The sequence below is a fragment of the Parus major genome, chromosome 12 (genome assembly GCF_001522545.3).
Source record: "Parus major isolate Abel chromosome 12, Parus_major1.1, whole genome shotgun sequence".
In the NCBI taxonomy this organism is placed as follows: Eukaryota; Metazoa; Chordata; class Aves; order Passeriformes; family Paridae; genus Parus; species Parus major.
The window spans coordinates 8011073-8029967 of NC_031781.1; the positions used below are offsets into that span (position 1 = coordinate 8011073).

The window sequence follows — 18895 nt, forward strand, 5'->3', positions numbered from 1 at the left end:
TTCACTCTACAGGAGGAAATGTAGCAGTCCTACCTGACCGACTACACCAAAAATAACATTTTCAAAGACACCAACCAACTTTAAGAGAAAGCATTACAGAATGTTGTCTTCATTAAATTTTAAAAGAAACCATAATCCTTTAGTAAACAATTTTATATGCTACAGGTGCAATATTCTTACTTACACTTACCAGTATTCTTACTGGTAAGTGAAAACCATTAATTATCTGGACAGAGAAGTGGTTTATTTGAGGTGAGAGTTTTAAGCTGAGTGACCTTGTGGTGACGAGGTGCTCAATGTTTGGCACATTCCAGTGGCAGGTGTGCACTGCACCCCTGCTCCCAGGAAGGCTGGAAGGAGCTGCAGCTGTGTGGGAGCAGCAGGAGCTGCTGGCGTTACCTGCAGGGTCTGGCTGAAGCGTTTCAGCGGAGTGGCTCGCACAGGAGGGATGAGGCTGGCCAGGGATGTGACTCTGGAAAGAGGCTTGACCCGTTTGTTACTGGGCTCCTGCAGCACAGGGAAGAGGAGGGAAAGGAAGAAAAGGGGAGTGTGAGCATAATCAGATAAAGATTGCTAACAGTTTTGCTGATTTTCCTAAGAAAGCATTTGTAGCAAGAGTGTTTGCAAACCTTGTCTATAATTAGGGCATTAAACAAACAAAAGCAGTTTCAAACGCTGGCAGTGACAGAGTGCTCCTGGCTGGTACATACAGGTCCTGGAAACAGATGAAAAATGTAATGATGGAAAAGCTGGCATAGCCAGGAACAGGGAAAGGAAGGTAAAGAAAGAGAAAATAATTTGATTAACTGATTCTTAGCGGACAGATTTTCAGCAGTGCTCTGCAGCTAATGCATGTTATGATAATCTTCTCACTGAAAGGAATACTTTCAAATATAAACATTTCTCTGTGTGCTTTCGCTTCTGGCACTGTCAGCATGTGACTCTATTCAGTTAAATGTATTTTCTTCCAGAATATATAATTTAGACAAAAATTTCTAACTCTTATGGCCATTGAATGCATGTTCTTATGAAAGTACTCACATATACAGGCAAACATTAATAACATGCTTACATATACGGATTTTCTGCATAAAATATAAAGGAAAATTAAACAAAATCTACCATAAAGCACTCAATTCAATGCTGTTCTTTTCATATCTATGTTAATAGCACAACAGCACTCAAAGTAATGTGTAACCAAAATAATACACTACTTGTCCTACAGATATATATATTTATTTTTTTTTTAAGAGAAATCGTAACACAGAAAAAAGTGATTATTAATACATAAGAATAGAACAGTTACCCTTGGCTTCCTAACCTCCATCTGACATTTAATGGATCTCGAACAGCACATGCAAAAGGCAAGAGAAAAAGAGCCAAACCTTCCAAATGAAGTTAAAAACCCCAGCCAGCACCATATTTCAAGGACATCCTAAAGCAGTTCATCTCTCTTTTTCAGCCATGCTTATAAAGTTTGTGTAGGTTTGCTATGCCTCCAATTGTCTGGACGTAGTTTTAAGAAAAATGAAGCATGCCGATTATCCTTTTCTTCAGAAACAAATCCTTCTGGAAATAATGCAATTTGTCATTCTTCTTGATACCCAATAATAATAAATCTCAGCAGCAATGATCACCATCTGTATTACTGGCATGAAAAATTCTCTTCCATTAGTGAAGCAACAGAGGAAAGGTGAGAAGCAGCTACATATTTAATTTACTTCTCAGCAGGCAGACCTGGAAATCCATAAAAGCCAGCTGAGATGAGTGACAGTGTTTAACCCTCTTGCAAAAATAATGTATTCCATCATACATGACACCTGGCATTAAGGAACTGTAACAGTCTAAAGCAAGTTAAATCCTTATCTTCATCACTGCACTGTTATTCATAACCCTTCCTTTTCAGCAACCATGTCTTTGAGGCAGGTTTCAGAAGGAGCATTTTTTACGTCACTGCAGCACCACTCTGGTACTTATCTCGAGCAGCAGCGTCCCACCCCCTCCTCCACTCCCCCAAAAAAAGGAAAAATCCTTGAGATTCCAGTGCAATTCTTCTCTAATTGGTGGCACAAGCATGAGCTGTTTCTGGTTTCTGATTATTCTGAGTGCTGGTGCCCAGAGCACGGCCCATGGCAGTGCCAGCTGGTCAGGAATGGTGCTGCACTGCAGTGTAAGGACACGCAGCCCCGGCCGGGCGGGCAGTGCCATGCCAGCAGCACAGCTTGTGCCAGCAGCTCTGCCTCAGCAGCACAGGGCACTCAGGCACCAGTACCCCAGCCCAAAAGCAAAACCTGGAAATTAACATTGTAGACTTTCCAGGAGATAGGAAGAAGAGGATTAGGATGAATAGAAATTATTACTCCTTTATGCTGTACCCCTTCTGGTATCCATTGCCCCCATCCATTTCAAGGAGAAAAGTGCTAAGGCAGTATAATTTTTACTAATGTTCGTGATGCAAAACCTCACTGAAAACAGCAACTGGTTTAGAAGATGATCCCCAAGCAGAGTTTCAGCCACCATCAAACATCATTAAGATCTTCTGGAACCTCTTGCTGTGAGCCACTAGAGGCTGGCTGTTCTCCCAGCAGACAAAGCCAGGTCAGATAACTGCAGTCCTGCCCGTCTGTATCAGCACCCCACCTTGAGCTCTTCCTGCAATCTATCATGTTCCAAGATTTCACATGGAAAATTCTGACCAGAATTCAGAACAGTTAAATATGCAGTCTGAATTTAGAATTCAATTTTATGGAAATGAATCAGCATTATTACAGGATTCTCTCAAATAACATTGCTTCCGATAACTTCAGAAGCCTGAGACTTTACACCTTTACCAATCAGCTCAAAGAAAATCTTGTTAATCATAAGTTCTTAAGTATAAGAAAAGCATTTCTGAATACTCCCAACATGATTCTCCCCTTTATTAGAAACTGAGTGGTAGGTTAAGATACTGAGCTAGGAATGAAAACTCATCAAATCTTAAGTGTTCCAGGTGTCATTTTATTCAGAGAAGTCTCACAACAAAAGCCATCAGTACTGAGTCACCCTTTCTACAGTAGAAAAATGGAGTTTGTACAAATAAGGCTCTGACTATGCAATCAAAATATAAAATTACCAGAGCAATTCCAAAACTGTCATACAGTAATATTGAAATTGCTGCACATTTGATGACAGGATTTCTGCTGTACTGTCTGCATCCATTCTGCCTCTGCCTCTCCTTTCATCAGCACCCTCATTCTCAAGCTGTGTCACCTCTCCAAACCAGCATTGCAGAGAAGCTGAACAAACTACTGAGACCAACAATCTGGTCAGGGAAAAATTCTACAGTCAAGGGCAAGTTCTGAACAGGTGGGTGTTTTTCTCATCAAGGACTCTGTTCCTCACAGCCAACAAAACAAATGGAAAGAGGAGACTGTGTGAACTGTCCTGCTTTAACCAGAGATACTGACCAGAATCTGCACTTGCACATTAGTGAATATGTTCATTATTTCACTAATTTGTCTCTGAAAACTCTCCAATTTTCCAGTTAACCAGGAGTCCCACAGCCATAAAATCCTTTGGTGTATGACTCTTGAACTGTGTGTGCCCAGCATGAGGGGGCTCCATGCACAGCATGCACTGGCAGAACACATGTCAGACTCCAGGCCTGTACTCTGAGTGTGCACAGAAGAGTCAGAGCTGCCAAAGTCACCGCTCCTCCTCTCCTCCTGCCTCCCCCCGTCACTGCTCAGGGAACTCAGAGAGGATTTAGAGGCTGCATTCATTTGCAACAACCATCACCTGTCCAGACTGGGAACCAGGCCAAGTTATGACAAAAAAATTCAGGAGTTACAATGTGCTGCCTGACCTTTTAAAGCCATTATGATTGGTATTTTAAAAAAAAAAAAAATCAGAGTTTTGAAATTATTGCATGTTAGACTGTATTTTCAGAGTTATGAAGGCTTGCCAAAGCAATACGGGAAGTAAGTTTAAAAAAAAGACCCAGACTACAGTTTGGCAGAGTTTCTAAAATGTGGAGCTGGTATATGTGAACAAGTAACATTAATCTGACAGGGCTTTAAATTTGATATAAGGCTAAATAAAGCTGAGGGAAACATGAGTGCAGGAACTTCAAAGGCTAAACAGTCAAGTGAAGTCAAATTAATACCTGACTAGGCTAGAACAATGAGCAGATGGCTTTTGGAGGGAGCTGTATATTTGAACTCAAGATGACTTTGGTAACATTTGAATTCAGAGAGAAAAAAATTTAACCTGCAAACAAATAACACCATGAATACATGCAGATTCAGAAAGAACTTGAAACTGTGAACAAACTGATAAAAGAATTAAATCTGTGTCCAAAATAGAGATAGTTCTGAAAACCAGACAATGGATATTTCAAACATCTACTATGTCTTTCTTAGTACATTTCTCTAATATACTTTTCTAGAGAATTAGTAGGAAGAAAGACTAATCACCACAGCATAGTCAGTAATTATCATCAATTTAAGATGGGAAACCATCAGACAGGAAGTTTCAAAGATGCCATGCCTCCAAATTAGCATGAAGGACACAGTGCTTCCAATTACTTTTTCATTCTTATTTACTCTTTATGTATAGGTACAATTGTACCTCCAGTATCTTCTGTATATTAACCTCTAATCCAATGGTTTAGACTACAGAGTAAGCAAGGAAGGCTTTATTAATATGTAACTCAAAAAATGACCCTTCTGCTGTGGGACAGCAGAAAAATGCAGCTCCAACTACAGCATCAGTGGGAAGCCACACTGACAAGACTAACAGCTGCCAGCTCCCTTTGCAGTAAAATTTAAGTCTTTTTGCCTGGCAGAACTGAGTGACATCTTGCTTTCTAACCTGTAATACGGTCATTTCAAAATGACAACAGCCTGACAAAAAGGTAACTTTTGTATCATTATTTTGGGTCTGATGCACAGACCCAAACGCAGATCACCATTTAAAAGCCTGAATATAGGCACAAAGCACCTGCTCCCAGGGCAAGCTCAGCATTCAAACAGCCATGGAAGTGTGTTAAAGCAGAAGATCCTGTGAAGAATTAGGCACTTACATTAGCTGCAATGCACTGACAGCTAAGTTCATGCTATTTCTGGTTTTTCATTAGTGAAACTGGCACCTTATAATAGGTTATATTGTACCCAAGAACACACTACACAGATATGAAAGCTTCTAGAAGGCTATTTAGGGGAAGAAGGTAATACTTTGGTGCTCTTCATCAGCAAAATTAAAAAAACCCCCACATTATTTTACTAGTATATGTAAAGAATGGAATATTCACGAAGTTCAAAATAGAGTGAGTTAAACCCATTTAACTGTATCAATCAGTTTTTGATACATTATCTTTCAAGACCACCCACAGCTTAATTATCACACTTTGGTGGATAAATTACTCTAGCAAAAGACTGCTTTTCATTTCCTAACAAACAGAAAGAAAGGAAACAAAAAGAATGAGGCCAGATTCCCTCCATATTGCCCTAAGAACATCAGAACCAATGACCTGGATAAGACATGCTGAATAGTAGTCTAGGTGCCATATAAAAGATCTTCATTTGTTCCAGTACCTCACTTCAAAATTCTTCCACTCTGTGCTCCTCAAGGGCTTAGCCACTGGTTTCCTGCCAGTGGAGAGCAAATTATGTTCACTGCTGCTATTATGACTGTTTTTCCACCTGACTCTCCCATCTCTTATCAGCAACTTCAACAACAGTCTCCATGTCAGAGGACTGGTGCTGAATCCAACAAACAAGGGAAAATGTTTCCCTGAGGGGCCATTATTCTCATGTCTGCTGCACTACTGTGACCAGGATATTGTGTTGATTTTTCTGATTGTATTTAAAACCAAACTCAACAAAAGGAACTTACAGAGGTTTTTAACCAGCCCAGAAAATATGTGCTATGTGAAAATAGAAGGTACAGAAACTTAGCATTTTAGAACAGCAGAATTTATCCTGTTCACCTTTAACCTTCAAAGGCCAACTGACCTTCTCTCAACCCACACATAATGTGGCTGAAACTGCCACTGCCCGTTAGAATCTCAGCTTACTGGAGTTCAGCAAGTTCTAAGACATCTACACCAGTAATTTTGGATTTAAGATAGCTACCTTGCTTAACATTTTATAAAAACATGCTGGTTACCTTTTTTCCTTTTTTGATGTGGATCAGGACAAACAGACATCCAGAGCATTCATTCTGTGCTATGGGAGCATTCATTAGGGAAAAATGTTTTAACTTAAATTAGTCTCAAGAGTGTTAACAGTGTAATAAACAGAAGACACTGTAAATTGAAACAGTACAGTAACCTTTGTTTCAAACCTAATTCATAAGAAGTGCCAGTAAACTCAAACAGAACCACTCTGTTTCAGATTTCATGTAACTGGCTATATTTCCATACGCCTTAAAGGTTTCCATACTTTAAAGGTTATTAGTTTTGAGTCAACTTTATAAGGGTAAGTCAACATTTGTCATGGCAGGAAGCCCAACAATATTATTTTTGTTAGTCTGCTACTAGTTAAATTGGCCTCAGATTAAATGGCTCTAATAAATGCCCCCAAAACCTGGAGTTTAATAAAAAAAAAAAAAAAACCACATTCAAGCTCTGTTCCACAGGATGTTATCAGTATTTAACCTTCAGCAGGATAAAAAAACAAAACAGGTTAAAATAGAAGAAACAACCAGTGTTATAACAGTCCTTAACACAGAAAACACTTAAACCTAAAAATAAATTCAACCAAGCATCTCAAGCTTTATGTACCTTCACAGCAAAGCAAGTCTAAAACCAGAACAACATTCTCAATTGATTTTGGCACTAAAAAGACTGGATTTTTATACTGAAACAGCAGAGAATTTGCCTTTGCTTCATAGTATCTTAGAAAGATCCTGATTGGAAAATTATACAACATTGCTTCTTCTAGAACTGAGGTGTATGGTCAAGAAAAACAAAGTAGCTAACTCTAAAGCAGTTCTAAGTATAGTTCAGTGTTGTACAAATGTAACTAAATCATCCACACAAGTCCATACTAAAACCTGGGAGAGGCATCCTGCTACTAAAACTGCTAGCATCTCAAGGAGAATTTTTTAAGCAATTTTATTAAATAGACACAAAGGCAACTTGATCATACAATAAAGCATGTGCTTTGGTGATACAATTTTCCTTGAAACCCATGAGGTCCCATGCACCACCTGCACTCCCTGATGGTAGCAGGAAGAAGTGTGTTATTCCTCCTCTGTCAGTCTCCTCAAAACCAGTAAGCAAACAAAGGAAAACCCAGAGATATTTTGTTTTAATCACAGCATTACAAAGGAGAGAACCTGAAATGATAGCTGGGGCACAGTGAAGAGCCATTTAAGGAAGTGACCAAGGCAACTAATGTAGAGATGATTAAATTCTGCATTTCCTCTCATTAGAAGCTGTTTGTACAGGCAACCTAAGAAAGACCTTTTCCATTCTGGAACTGACTGGGTATTAACCTGGACTGACAATTAAACAGCAGATATCATACAGTGACTTACTGAATGGAAAAATAAAGACAAGCTGTTTGTTTCACACTGCCATTAAGCAGAGCAGGTCAGCAATTCCAAGTGCAGGGGTTTGACACGTTTCCAGTTACGCTGCACATGAACTTACCTCAAATAAATTATGTTGAAATACGCCAAAACTGCAAAATTAAAATGAAATACATACATTTTGGAAGATCAAAGAAAATTCAAGACTTGGAGTTTATCTCATAATCTTTTGGCCCCTCTCCCTCTGGCTCCATGCCTGGTTCTCCTGTTAATGATGTGCCATGGCCTAGAAGCCGGTGTGTTCCCTGTCCTATTCCCCATCCTGCACTCCCCACCTCAAATAAACAAACATCCCTGGTCCTGAGCACCAGGCAGCCCAGAGCTCCTTCACACTGGTGCTGGGAGGATGGCAGGAGAAAACAAAAGACAGGCTGCAAACAGCCCTGACTCCGAGGTCTCAGATTCTGCACTCTAAGAGCTATAAGCAGACATACAACATACTGGAGATGTCTCTGTTGTAGTTTTCAGAGCCTAAATCCAGGTGTCTTGGATCCAACTGTGTTGGATCCTGTATGGCACAACAGGACATCCTTACTCTGAGTAATACAGGAGTTCCTTCCCATGACATCACATTCAGACCCTTTAAACCTCAGTCTGTGGCTGTGAATGCTCGTTCTCACCTGCTGCCCACCCAGTCTGGGTGTTGGCTTTAGAAGGGGTGATAAGGAAGTCGCTTTAACCAGTGAAACACGGAAAATGGTGTTTCTCATCGGGAAATGGCGTGGGGTTTTTTATAACTTAGAGTGAGCAAGTTTCAAATTTTATTATTTCTATTTTTGAATTATAAAAAAGTTGAGAGGAACCCAACACGTCTGTACTGTTCACACCTAGAATTGTACCACAGGATTTTGTGTGGGGCATGTAATAATGCAAAGACCTTACAGTGTTTGCCATATTAACTCAGGCACTGCAGTGTTTTGCTGCCCTTAAACTGCACTTAAAAAGAACTATGAAAACTGGACTTGGACTAGAATTATAGCTTTTTGTCATAATCCAGATTTTAGTGTTTACACATATTTTGGAAATTTCATTTGTCATTGTTTTGTGACTGTGCAAATTTGCACAAAGTTTATGCCAAGGGAGCTGATGTAGCTTAAAGAAAGAGCCAGAAGCAGAAAACCTCAGTTCTCTTTTCTGCCACTGACTTGTTCCTCAAAACATTTATAAGGCAGAAAAACTGTTCTAATCCAAACATACCAACATGTATGCACAATTTGAGTTATTAAAAAATCAACCAACTTCACATGTTAATAACTGGAATGACACTCGTGTTTGCAAGGGCAGAAGGGCCCAGTTCGGGCACGGGAGCGCTCTGCTGCAGTAACACGCAGCTGGGGTAGAAGGCGCCCAACAGCTTTAATTCCCCTCGTAAATACTAAAAGCTGAAAGAACAGCCTAATGTTAGAGCTTAAGGATTTCTCCCCCGTAGAGATTTCAAAGAAACAGGCTGCACACACTAGTCCTTATAATGCCTTTCCCAAAAAGTAGCTTTTATTTCTGCTTTCTTATTCAATTTTTTGAACTGGTGGCTTGTCTTACCCTCCTAAGACAGGATGTTTAAAAATTTTTTATCAGAATGCTGGAATCCCATCTTGCTCTCAGAAAACAGAACAAAAACATAAGGATGCATTTTCTTATTCGTATAAAACACAAGCTGTTTGCACGTTGTAATTTTGATTGATCACATCTGTTACTCAATACTTCCTCGTGCTCTCAGCTTTCATTGAGTCTTTTTCTTTGGAATTTGATTATAATGGAGCTGCTCTTTCTAATTGTAACAGAGCAACACTCCAACTCTTCAGATCTGATAATTCTGTTAATTCACAAAAAATCCGTTCATGCAGTAAAGGGTTAAATAAATAGTAAAAAAACTAAAAATAGTAAAAAAAACATGGGTTTTTTTTAATATTACCATTAATATAATGAGTACCCTTGACAAAAACATTAAGAACCTAATAGCTTGTGTTTTCCATAGACGCATACACACACACACTCAGGGTGTCACTTTTCAAAAACACATAGCTGAGAAGAATTCTACTTCCCTTAACCTCAGTAATTAAGTCTCTCTATGTAAAAGGACACTGAAAAGCAAGAGTGCAGCATCATCTCAGTTCTTAGCTAGAGGATCATGATTAAATAAGGTCACTGGGCTTATGTTACTTTTACTTTAGACCTGTTCAAGTGGGGAAGTAATTAATCTTTGATGGAGATGTATTAAATGAACCCTACTTAATAAGCTGTCTTCAAGTTACCCAGCAAACAAGATTAATAAAGAAACTATATATTTAAGTAATAAACACTTTCAGATAAATGTTCTTCCTTCCTCCAGAGCAGTCAGAATCCTTAATGTCACTGTTTTTTTTCCTAAACATAAACCAACATTAGCCTAAAGTATCAAATATTTAAGTTTTTCACAAGCATTGCTGAATTTGAGTTAGTGAATAAGATGTTTAATGTCACTTGAAAGGCTTCCATGCTTTTTAAGAAAGAGAGCAGTCAATCTGCGGATAGGGCAGGATTTTCAGTTAACTGTACATCAGATTAATCTTTTGTTTATTGTGATGAGGAAAAGACAGTTAATGTAAATGTCATCTTAAAGTTAATGCTTTAAGACACCATTTTACTGATTCCCTTCCAGTTCCAACATAAGTTTAACAATTTGTAAGTAATGCTTAGTCCTGAAATAAAATACAACTAAATCTATTTAAGCTACACACGTAAAGCAGGAATGTCTCAATCAGGTATTTTAAAGATGACTTTTCCGAAAGTGACAGACAACAAAAATCTAGATTCTGTTTCTTGCTTTATTCCGAAAGAAAGGTGAATACGTAGAGAAGGCAGTAAAGGATGCCTAAACAAAACGGATATCTATCTATACACTGCAGCCTGTTCTCAAAGCACGTTACTTTTCCCCACCGCAATACAGGTCACACAATAAAGACAAATAAAGTTGCAACCGTGTCAGCAGTACCTCGGTCTCTTTAGCTGGGCTGGCCACCGCCTGCGTTTCCAAGGAGAAATTTGCCCTCTTGGCGGACAGGTAGAAGGGGTAATCCTTGGCCACCATGGTGGCTGCAGGAGCGGTCTGGGCGGTGAGCGCCGGCTGTGTGCGAGCGGCGGGCGAGGGGCGGCGCCGGCCGTGCCCGGCCCCCGGCAGCGCGGTGGCTGCGCTGCGCCCCGGCCCGCGGCTCGGAGCGCATCAGCCGCAGCAAAATGCGGCAGCGCAGCGCCAGCAGCGGGCCGGGCCGGGCCGGCCGGGGGGACGGGCCGGGAGGGGCGGGGTCCGAGCCCCCCACACCCTCGGGTTCACAGCGCCGGCGAGGAACGAGCGCCTTTGGCCTCGCTGTGCGCTCCCCTTCTCGCTCCCGCAGCATTAACAGGGACACGTTAACCGTGCGCTTCCCGCAGGATGACTGCGAGAGCGCCCGGCTCTCCTGGCAGCCGAGTGTCCGGCAGGAGGGCAGGAATAACAGCGGTCCCCAATGGCACAGACCCAAATCCACACTGGACTCCAGACCTGCACACGGCGGTGGCACCAACGTTCAGTGCGCTGTGCTCTGATCAGGATCAGGGCGGGAATCTGCATAATGTCACAGATGTCCTGGTGCCACAACACAGAGCATTGCTTTTACTCCCTCCCCAGCACGCTTCTTTTTACTCTTTTTATTCTTGATTTTTTAATTTTTTTTTTCCTCCTACCCATATTGCTGCTTTTTCCCTGTCTGGCAACCTGGAGCTTGTTTCTTGTGTTTTTAAAGTTCCACTTCTGTTGGTATTGTTCAGCCAAATTACTCCCCTGCCCGCACCTCTCATTCTATTGAGCTGAGAAAGTGGAAAAACACCTCTGCCCAAGGTATCTCGCAAGACATTTCAGTGTCTGTGCATCCAGGCAAATTCTGTTTGATGGCTACCTTAAAACAAAGGTAGTGAAAATTTCCTGAGAAGAGGGAGAAAGCATCTGGGGCCCTGTTTGCAACACAGGATCAGTCTGACAGAGACTATAATACGGGAAACAAGGAAAAGGAAATGGAGTAGGAAGCTGTGATGGGGGAGGAGGAAAGAATATTTTCAGCAACAGGGAAGCAGCCCAACCAAGAATAACTTCACAGACCTTGTAAAAATTAGCTGATTTTAAAGGGAGATCATGTGATGGATGTGCCTTTACAAGCATCTATTTTTCTAAAGGCTGTTAATCAGATAATGATGACTTCAAAACAAGATTAGTCAAATGGCAGGTCTAGCCCTCATTTGGATGCTTTCCTTTGACTTCACCAATATCCCAAACATATAATAATCTCTCACACTTACCCTCCTAGGCCTTTTCAGGAGTAGCTGCAGTACAACCAGAGATGCTCACCTGTGCCTGTCATGCACATCTCTATTTTATGGTAGAGCCCTTAAAACAAAAACCCCACTAGCTTCCAAACCCTGAAATTGCTGCAAAATCCCTAGAACAGTTATCAGTACTTCTAGATGTGCAATGATTCTAGAAGAAAATGTGCCATTTGAACATTCAGGTGTTCTGTGGCTCCTCATCTGCATTACTGTATGGCAAGACAAGGTTGACTGAAACTGAAAGTGTTGACAAGAGACAGAACAGCTTTCATGCAGATAATGGTTAAGTAGACAGGACATACAGAAAAGAGAAATTAGAGCAGATGTGATAAAGATCTACAAACCATAATTGACAGAGGAAGCAAATATGGAATAATTTTTCACTGTATTCAACTACAGGGGAAAATGGTGCATCAGATTAAACCCAATGGTGGCAGATTCAGAGCAAAGAAAAAGAAGCTAATTCTTCATACTATATACAACTTTTGTATTATACACAGTGAAAGTATCTGGTACAAGATGCTGCTCCTAAGAAACATTCTCAGACATAAGTTCTTGACTATTGGGGCAATATTTTGGGAAACACCATGACAGGCTACTTCTGTTTCAGACTCTTCTCTAAACATCTAATGCTCACCACCACTGGATATTTGGTGTTAGGTTAGATTCTTGCAGCCATCATGTTACTTTCCATATTTTAAAAAACAAAATGCAGCATTTTATCTGATGACTACATTCAAGTCTTAGCTCAGGATTTCTGAAGCTCTGAACAGTTACTTCAATCACATGAATGTACACCCACTTCTGCAAGTCTTCTTCCATGTGATGTTCAGAGGACACAGCTCTGAGCACAACCTGACAACGTTGGGCAGTTTCTCCTCACATTTCAAGCACATCAAAATACCACTACATACAGATTGTAAAAAATGGTCAAGAACCTCCATGAGAACACCACAGCTGCTGTGTAACCATTTAAACCCAAGAAGCCTTGATTTAAAATACCATCTGTGTATGTTTGTTTATGAAGCTGTATGTTAACACCATTTCAAAAATCAGTGTCACTTAAATCATTTAGACAAAATACCTTCAGGGTGTGTTCTCAAAGCAATCTAATCCTGCAACATGCTTCAAGGCATGAACAGCACTTCACACAGGACAAGAGTGTACTGGTTTGGAGATTGAAATAATGAACTTGGGTTTATACACAAAAAAATATGCCAAGAAAGGGATTCTGTCATTTCTCCATTAGTCAGGCCAGTGCATTTCAGCTTGACTAAGCACTCTTGAGAAACAGGAGAAAAATTAGTTCTAAGAGGAATATGATTGTTAATAGGCAGGACCTGCATGTCAAAAAGTTTCAGAGCATCTTGTACCTACAAGATAGACTTCAATGACATGGAAAGTAGGATTCATTAGACTCCATGGACATTTGTTTACTCTACCAGAAAAGTGTAAAACAGTTTTAGAAATGAAATTTGGACCCAAAGTTAATTGATGAATGGCACTGAACTTTATAATATTATCTGATGGAATAACAAATGCAAACAACTCTCAAAGAGCTGACTGTCTGTAGAAAGCTATGTGCATTTATAAACAATGAATTATGATTACAGTTTAGTCGTGGTATTGAATCCCTTCTGAACTGCATATCAAACAGTTGGAGTCCCTTCTGAAAGATCTTACAAACTGAGTGTAATTTATATTTCATTTCTACATGAATTTAGATTGCACAGTGACTGCCCATCAATAGTCACTGCATTGTGCGTGTGCACGCGGGCCCAGGCAGAGCCAAACATCAGTTCATAAACTTGTGGCTGAAAGACTCCCTAGAGAGCTCCAGTTATACAGCTGGAGAAACAAAGGTTTCAGTGATTCCACTAAGGAAGTTTGTAAGTGTGGAGCCAGTGAGTCCACTCTTTCCAAAAATTATACCTAGACTACAAGTCTACACTAACACTATAAAAATTGTGAATCTGAATTGTAAGGTACTTTCAAAAACTAAACTAGTGTTTCAGATAAAATGATAGCAGTGAATAGATTGCAGAGCAGGCCACTGCATCATTTTTGCCATTTCTGGAATACATTTTTTGTGGGTTTAGTTCAGTGGGGGAGGTGTAGGAAGATTTTTAAAATTTATTTAGGCCAGCACAGAATTTAGTCAGACAATTACTTACTGTCAGGGAGAAGTAAGGAAGGTATTTGCTAAGTCTGGAAAGCCCAGCTCAAAGGTGCCTTCCACTGCTGACCTGGTTGAGGACTGAAGTTCACTGACAGAGCTGTTCTGTGGTTATGGCATTCACACCCACGCCTTTAGTTCATTTTCTCACAGATTCAAAACTTAACACAGAAGTAACTCTTGCAATAACATCTATCAGCACAGCAAAGCCCTTTGAGATGTGTTCAGGTTCAAACCTTACAAAAGCCTTAAACTGGGTGGATATACTGCACACACATTTCAAGGGAAAAAAACCTCAGTAGTTTGCAGCTTATGGAATATTTCTCATATAATATATGCACCCTTCCTTTCATTTAAAATGAAAGAAGGTAGATTTAGATTAAATATTGGAAAAAACTTTCACTATGAGGGTGGTGAGACCCTGGCACAGGTTGCCCAGAGAAGCGGTGGATGCCCCATCCCTGGAAGTGTCCAAGGCCAGGTTGGGTGAGGCTCTCACCCAACTCTCTTCAGTATATCTCTCTTCAGTATAATCATTAGGAAGCTTTCCTTTCAGAAAAACAAATTAACAACCACCAACACCAAAACCATATTCAAACAATCCAAAGAGAACTTTTGAAGCAGTCTTTTTAATCAAAATTTAAGAATCTGAATCTGCTCAGAAAATGGAATGCAGAACCACCGACAGTGTTGATTGAGAAGCCAAAAATCCCATAAACTGCTAAAAAAGAGCATTTATCAGGCAGTTACCCAGCTGTTCAAGAAACTGCAATTTCCTCATTGCACATACAGATTGTTCACATGGTAATGAGTTACAATTTACTAGGTAATAAATATCAGGAAAAGACTTCTTGATTAAACACTTTGATGCTGAGAAATTCCAATAAAAATACTAGAGAGTAAGTGATCACTGTTAAAAATATGTTCTTAAAAACCACACCTGTAGTTTTTCCAGGTAGAGCCCTAATCATGGAAAGACCGGTGCAGAAAAATGAAACACCTCTCTATGGAATATGTGACATCACAAAACTGAACCCCAAATTCCTATTGTCTAGATTCTCCATTTGAAGACCTTTCACGTGATCCTTATTTGTGCCACGTGTGGAGCAAAATGAGAAGGAGGAAGTTATGTTTCCTCACTATTATTGTGGGCTGTGCTTTGGGACTTGCAGCCAAGCCCTGAACTATTCCCCTAACTTTGTCAGTCATTAGCAGGAGTCTCCCACTATGAATGATGGCTGTTTCAAAATATCTCCTCTACCCTGACGTACACTCATGTCAAAGTGATGGTGAGCCATGATTCTCATGCCAACCATCACAAATGGTTTATTGTATAAACACACATCCAGTTGAAAAGCAGGCTGCAGGCTTTCAAACTCAGTGTTTCTTCATACAAAAGTCGCTGGTAGAAAAATTCTGCCCTGGAAGAGAAACAGATCAAATAACGTTCCAAGTTGTTTTGATTTGTTTTTATTTTGCTAAATTCATGTAAGTTTTGATTACCACAGGAAATACTGTACAGTTAAAGGATGCCTTTTAACAATCACTTTCACACTGAGGCAGAAGCACTCTTTCCATGAGCTTCCCTAGGGATGTCAATATCAACCCATTTTTAAATCTACCTCAGATTCATAACACAAAAATCATTTTGGTGACTGGTTAGCAGCTCAGTGCTACAGTTGGCTGGCCTGGAGACACTGGGAAGGGTTCACATTTCTCCACCCTGCTACCACACCCAGCACTGTACACCACTTGGTGGTCCCTGATGAGGGAATCACAGGGTGTGGTGAGGTTGGCTAAAATGATCCTCCACGAGTCACACTTATAAACAAAGAAGTTGGTTGAGTTTGTCCGAGTACACTTCCCAGGGGAGAGCTGAAAGAAGGAGGTGGGGAGGATAGTATGGATTTATCCACATGGATTTTAAACAGCTGCTCAAATTCTGAACAGGGTGAATTGATCACCCAAAGTGGAGCATCCTTTCCGGAACTTTTCATTAAAAGGCATTCTAGGGAGCAGAAATTACTGGAAACACTTGTATGGTGTTTAAATGAGATTAAATGTAATTTAAATACTTTTGTTTAAGTTACAGGCAGTTGGGGAGAGCAGGAATTTCTCTCCAGAGTACTTTTGCTGACTGGAAAATTAAGTAACAAATTTCTTTATGAAAAATCATTATCCCTAAAACAAAATGGTTAGCAAGACATCACAGTAGTGGTCTATTTTTTATTTTGGTTAAATTTTATTACAATAACATTTATATTACATGAGTAACTCTGTAATAATAGTCCCCAGAGTGGACAGTATTTTGTATTTTTTTTGCTGTATGTATGCATGTATGTTTTGTTTATATATGTATGTATGCCAGATAAGAGCAAGAAGAAAATTCTGTTCCCCTCTCTTTTACTGATCTCACAATACTGGCCAAATACCACTTGGTTTGTTCTTCCAAACATCCCCTCCAAGTGCAATATGTAAAGCAAAGTTTGGGGTTTCTCGGGTTTATTAGAAAAATCACATAACTGGGGGATAAAAAAATCAAAACCCAAACCAAAGCCTACAGAAAATCCCAAACACCTATAAGCAAACAAAAACCCTAAAAAAACCAAACCAACAAACAAACAACAAAAGAAGGGCTTTCAGCTACAAAGGTCCTTTTCAGGTCAGAAACAAAACTAGCAAAAATGGATAAGACTTGGGTCTTTTGAGTTGTCTTTTCCTATTCATCTCTTTACCCAATTAGACAAACTTCAAACCTTATCATACATTTCTTTGCATTCAGTTTGACACAGCTTACTGTGCTGCACTCAGAATCCCAAGTGCTGAAAAAAAATAGGATTTTATAGTAGGGCTGAGATGAATTGACAATTTGCCACTCATAAAAGCATAAACCTTACTTCCCTCTCTACACAAATTCCTCTTCCTCCCTCTCTTCCACTGGCACTGTACCCTCTCTCTGTGTAGTCCTTCCCTGTCACCTTATTGTGACTCTAACCTTCATCTCCTCACACAGGTAAGTCAGCAGTCCAAAAACACAAAAATACTTTCTTTTGCCAGATCTCTTATCTGCTGTTTTCATGAGCTAAACAAGTTACTGTGGCAAGAGAAAAGCACCAGAACTCACTGAAGAGAAATGGTGAAAATGCTCTCAGGTACAAATAAGGACAGGACAGGGAAAAGGCTGGTTTATCTCCTTCTAGTAGCTCTAAACTGTTAGGTCAGCTTGTTTCATGAAGTCATAGCCAAAGAATACTGTCATATTTTAATTTTTTTTGGATGAGAGATTTGGATCAGAAGCCTTATTTATTTCTTTTTTAAAACAAACCCACCTATTAATTTCCATAACAACTGTGCACTTTTACTCATCTACTCAGTCATTTTTGCCAGTTTGACCATCTTAAAATTAGAACATTTGTGCTTCTTGAGTAAACATTTAGAACACAAACCTTGAGACTGATTTCATGTGCTCCTGAGCAACAGGATTAAGGTTAGAAAAGACCTTTTAGATCATCACATCCAGGTGTTAACCCAGCACAGCCCATCACAATACATTAATTGCAGAAGGTATTGAGAAAAATTAAAAATTTTCAAATAAAGATCATTGTGCAACACTAGAAGTTTAGAGGTAATATGCCTTATGAAAGTCTAACAATTTTAGGAAATGGAATCAGAAGCATGAAAATTACAAATCATGTACCCTTTTCTAGACCATAGCTAAGGATGTGCCACCAGTGTTTCTAGACTGAAAGTTAATCAAATAAAAATTGTTTGACACAGATTACAAGACATCCATGGGAGTGGTGAAAGTCAAGCAAAGCAGTGAGACTACTAAGTGCTTTACAAACAGAAACAAGAGTCTGATAGCTCCACTACAGTGAAGCAGCCCTGAATCTGAGAGGTCTTTTTTTCACACTGCAATACTGACTGATCACCCAGTGCAGGAAACCTCCACATGTAGTCCTGAAAAGAGTTCCTTGGATCACTCAATGCCTTACAATCCAGATTGTTACAGTGATTATGCAAATTACAATATTACACTGGTCCATTAGTGGTTCATTAATATCTTTAGAAATATTGTTCAATTCCCATATGCTGTGACATCAGACAAAAATGAACACAAGAAATTAAATCATCTTTCTGTTACCCACATCCTCCCCCTAAGAGCAGGGAGGAAAGCCATGTAATAACTTCAAAAAGAAGTGTCCTTGCTAAAACTGGTAATGCTTCAACCACTGATAAAACTACTCCCAGTACAACTGCACTGCAGACCTGTATTCTTAAAGATGATGTGGCACGAAGTAACAATGTAACTAATCTTTAAAAGACAGCCGAAATGGGACCTATCCTCAAACAGACAACAACAATTTACAGTGGGACAGAACTTCTTTGTTCGTATCCTTTTATCAAGGATTAGGGAATCAAGAAACCATTGCCAGGAATAAAAAAGGTTTTATTTAAAGTTACAAAATAACTGCCTTCCTAAGTGTAAATATAATGATGTAATCCCATCCCATGGTACAGATGTTACTATAACAAGTTTTAATTTACACAAAAATATAAATAAGAAACAATTTTCCTGAATACTTTCCTGATTTAAGAAAGCCAGTTGTAATTTCTGAAGACTATCTCCTCTCCGGTCAAGTTGTTAACCACAAACTGCTGACACTGATCAAGTTCATCCTGCTTTTATGTGATCTTCATTATCAAATCCACAACCACAACACACAAGTGTTCCATTTCCACTCATGTTCAACTATGAATTTTGGACAGGTGATGATCACAGTTAATCTAGTTCCCAAGATAGCAGAG

General features: G+C 39.7%; 1 protein-coding gene across 9 annotated transcripts in view; it reads right to left on the minus strand.

The window, feature by feature from the left end:
* The window catches only part of ARHGEF3 (Rho guanine nucleotide exchange factor 3), a 100499-nt gene that overhangs the window by 12979 nt on the left and 68625 nt on the right, over nt 1-18895 (minus strand). For 7 of the 9 annotated variants that reach the window (XR_002002234.1, XR_002002232.1, XM_015640652.2 and 4 more), the window contains one exon: nt 400-507. Coding sequence is in view for 7 of the 9 variants with exons in the window: in XM_015640652.2 (XP_015496138.2) it covers nt 400-507 (108 nt within the window). In the remaining 2 variants the exon portion in view is untranslated. Of the gene's footprint in view, nt 1-399; nt 508-1385; nt 7527-10546; nt 10692-18895 lie in introns of those variants that run through there. The other 2 variants (XM_015640656.3, XM_033517464.1) reach the window with 2 other exon arrangements.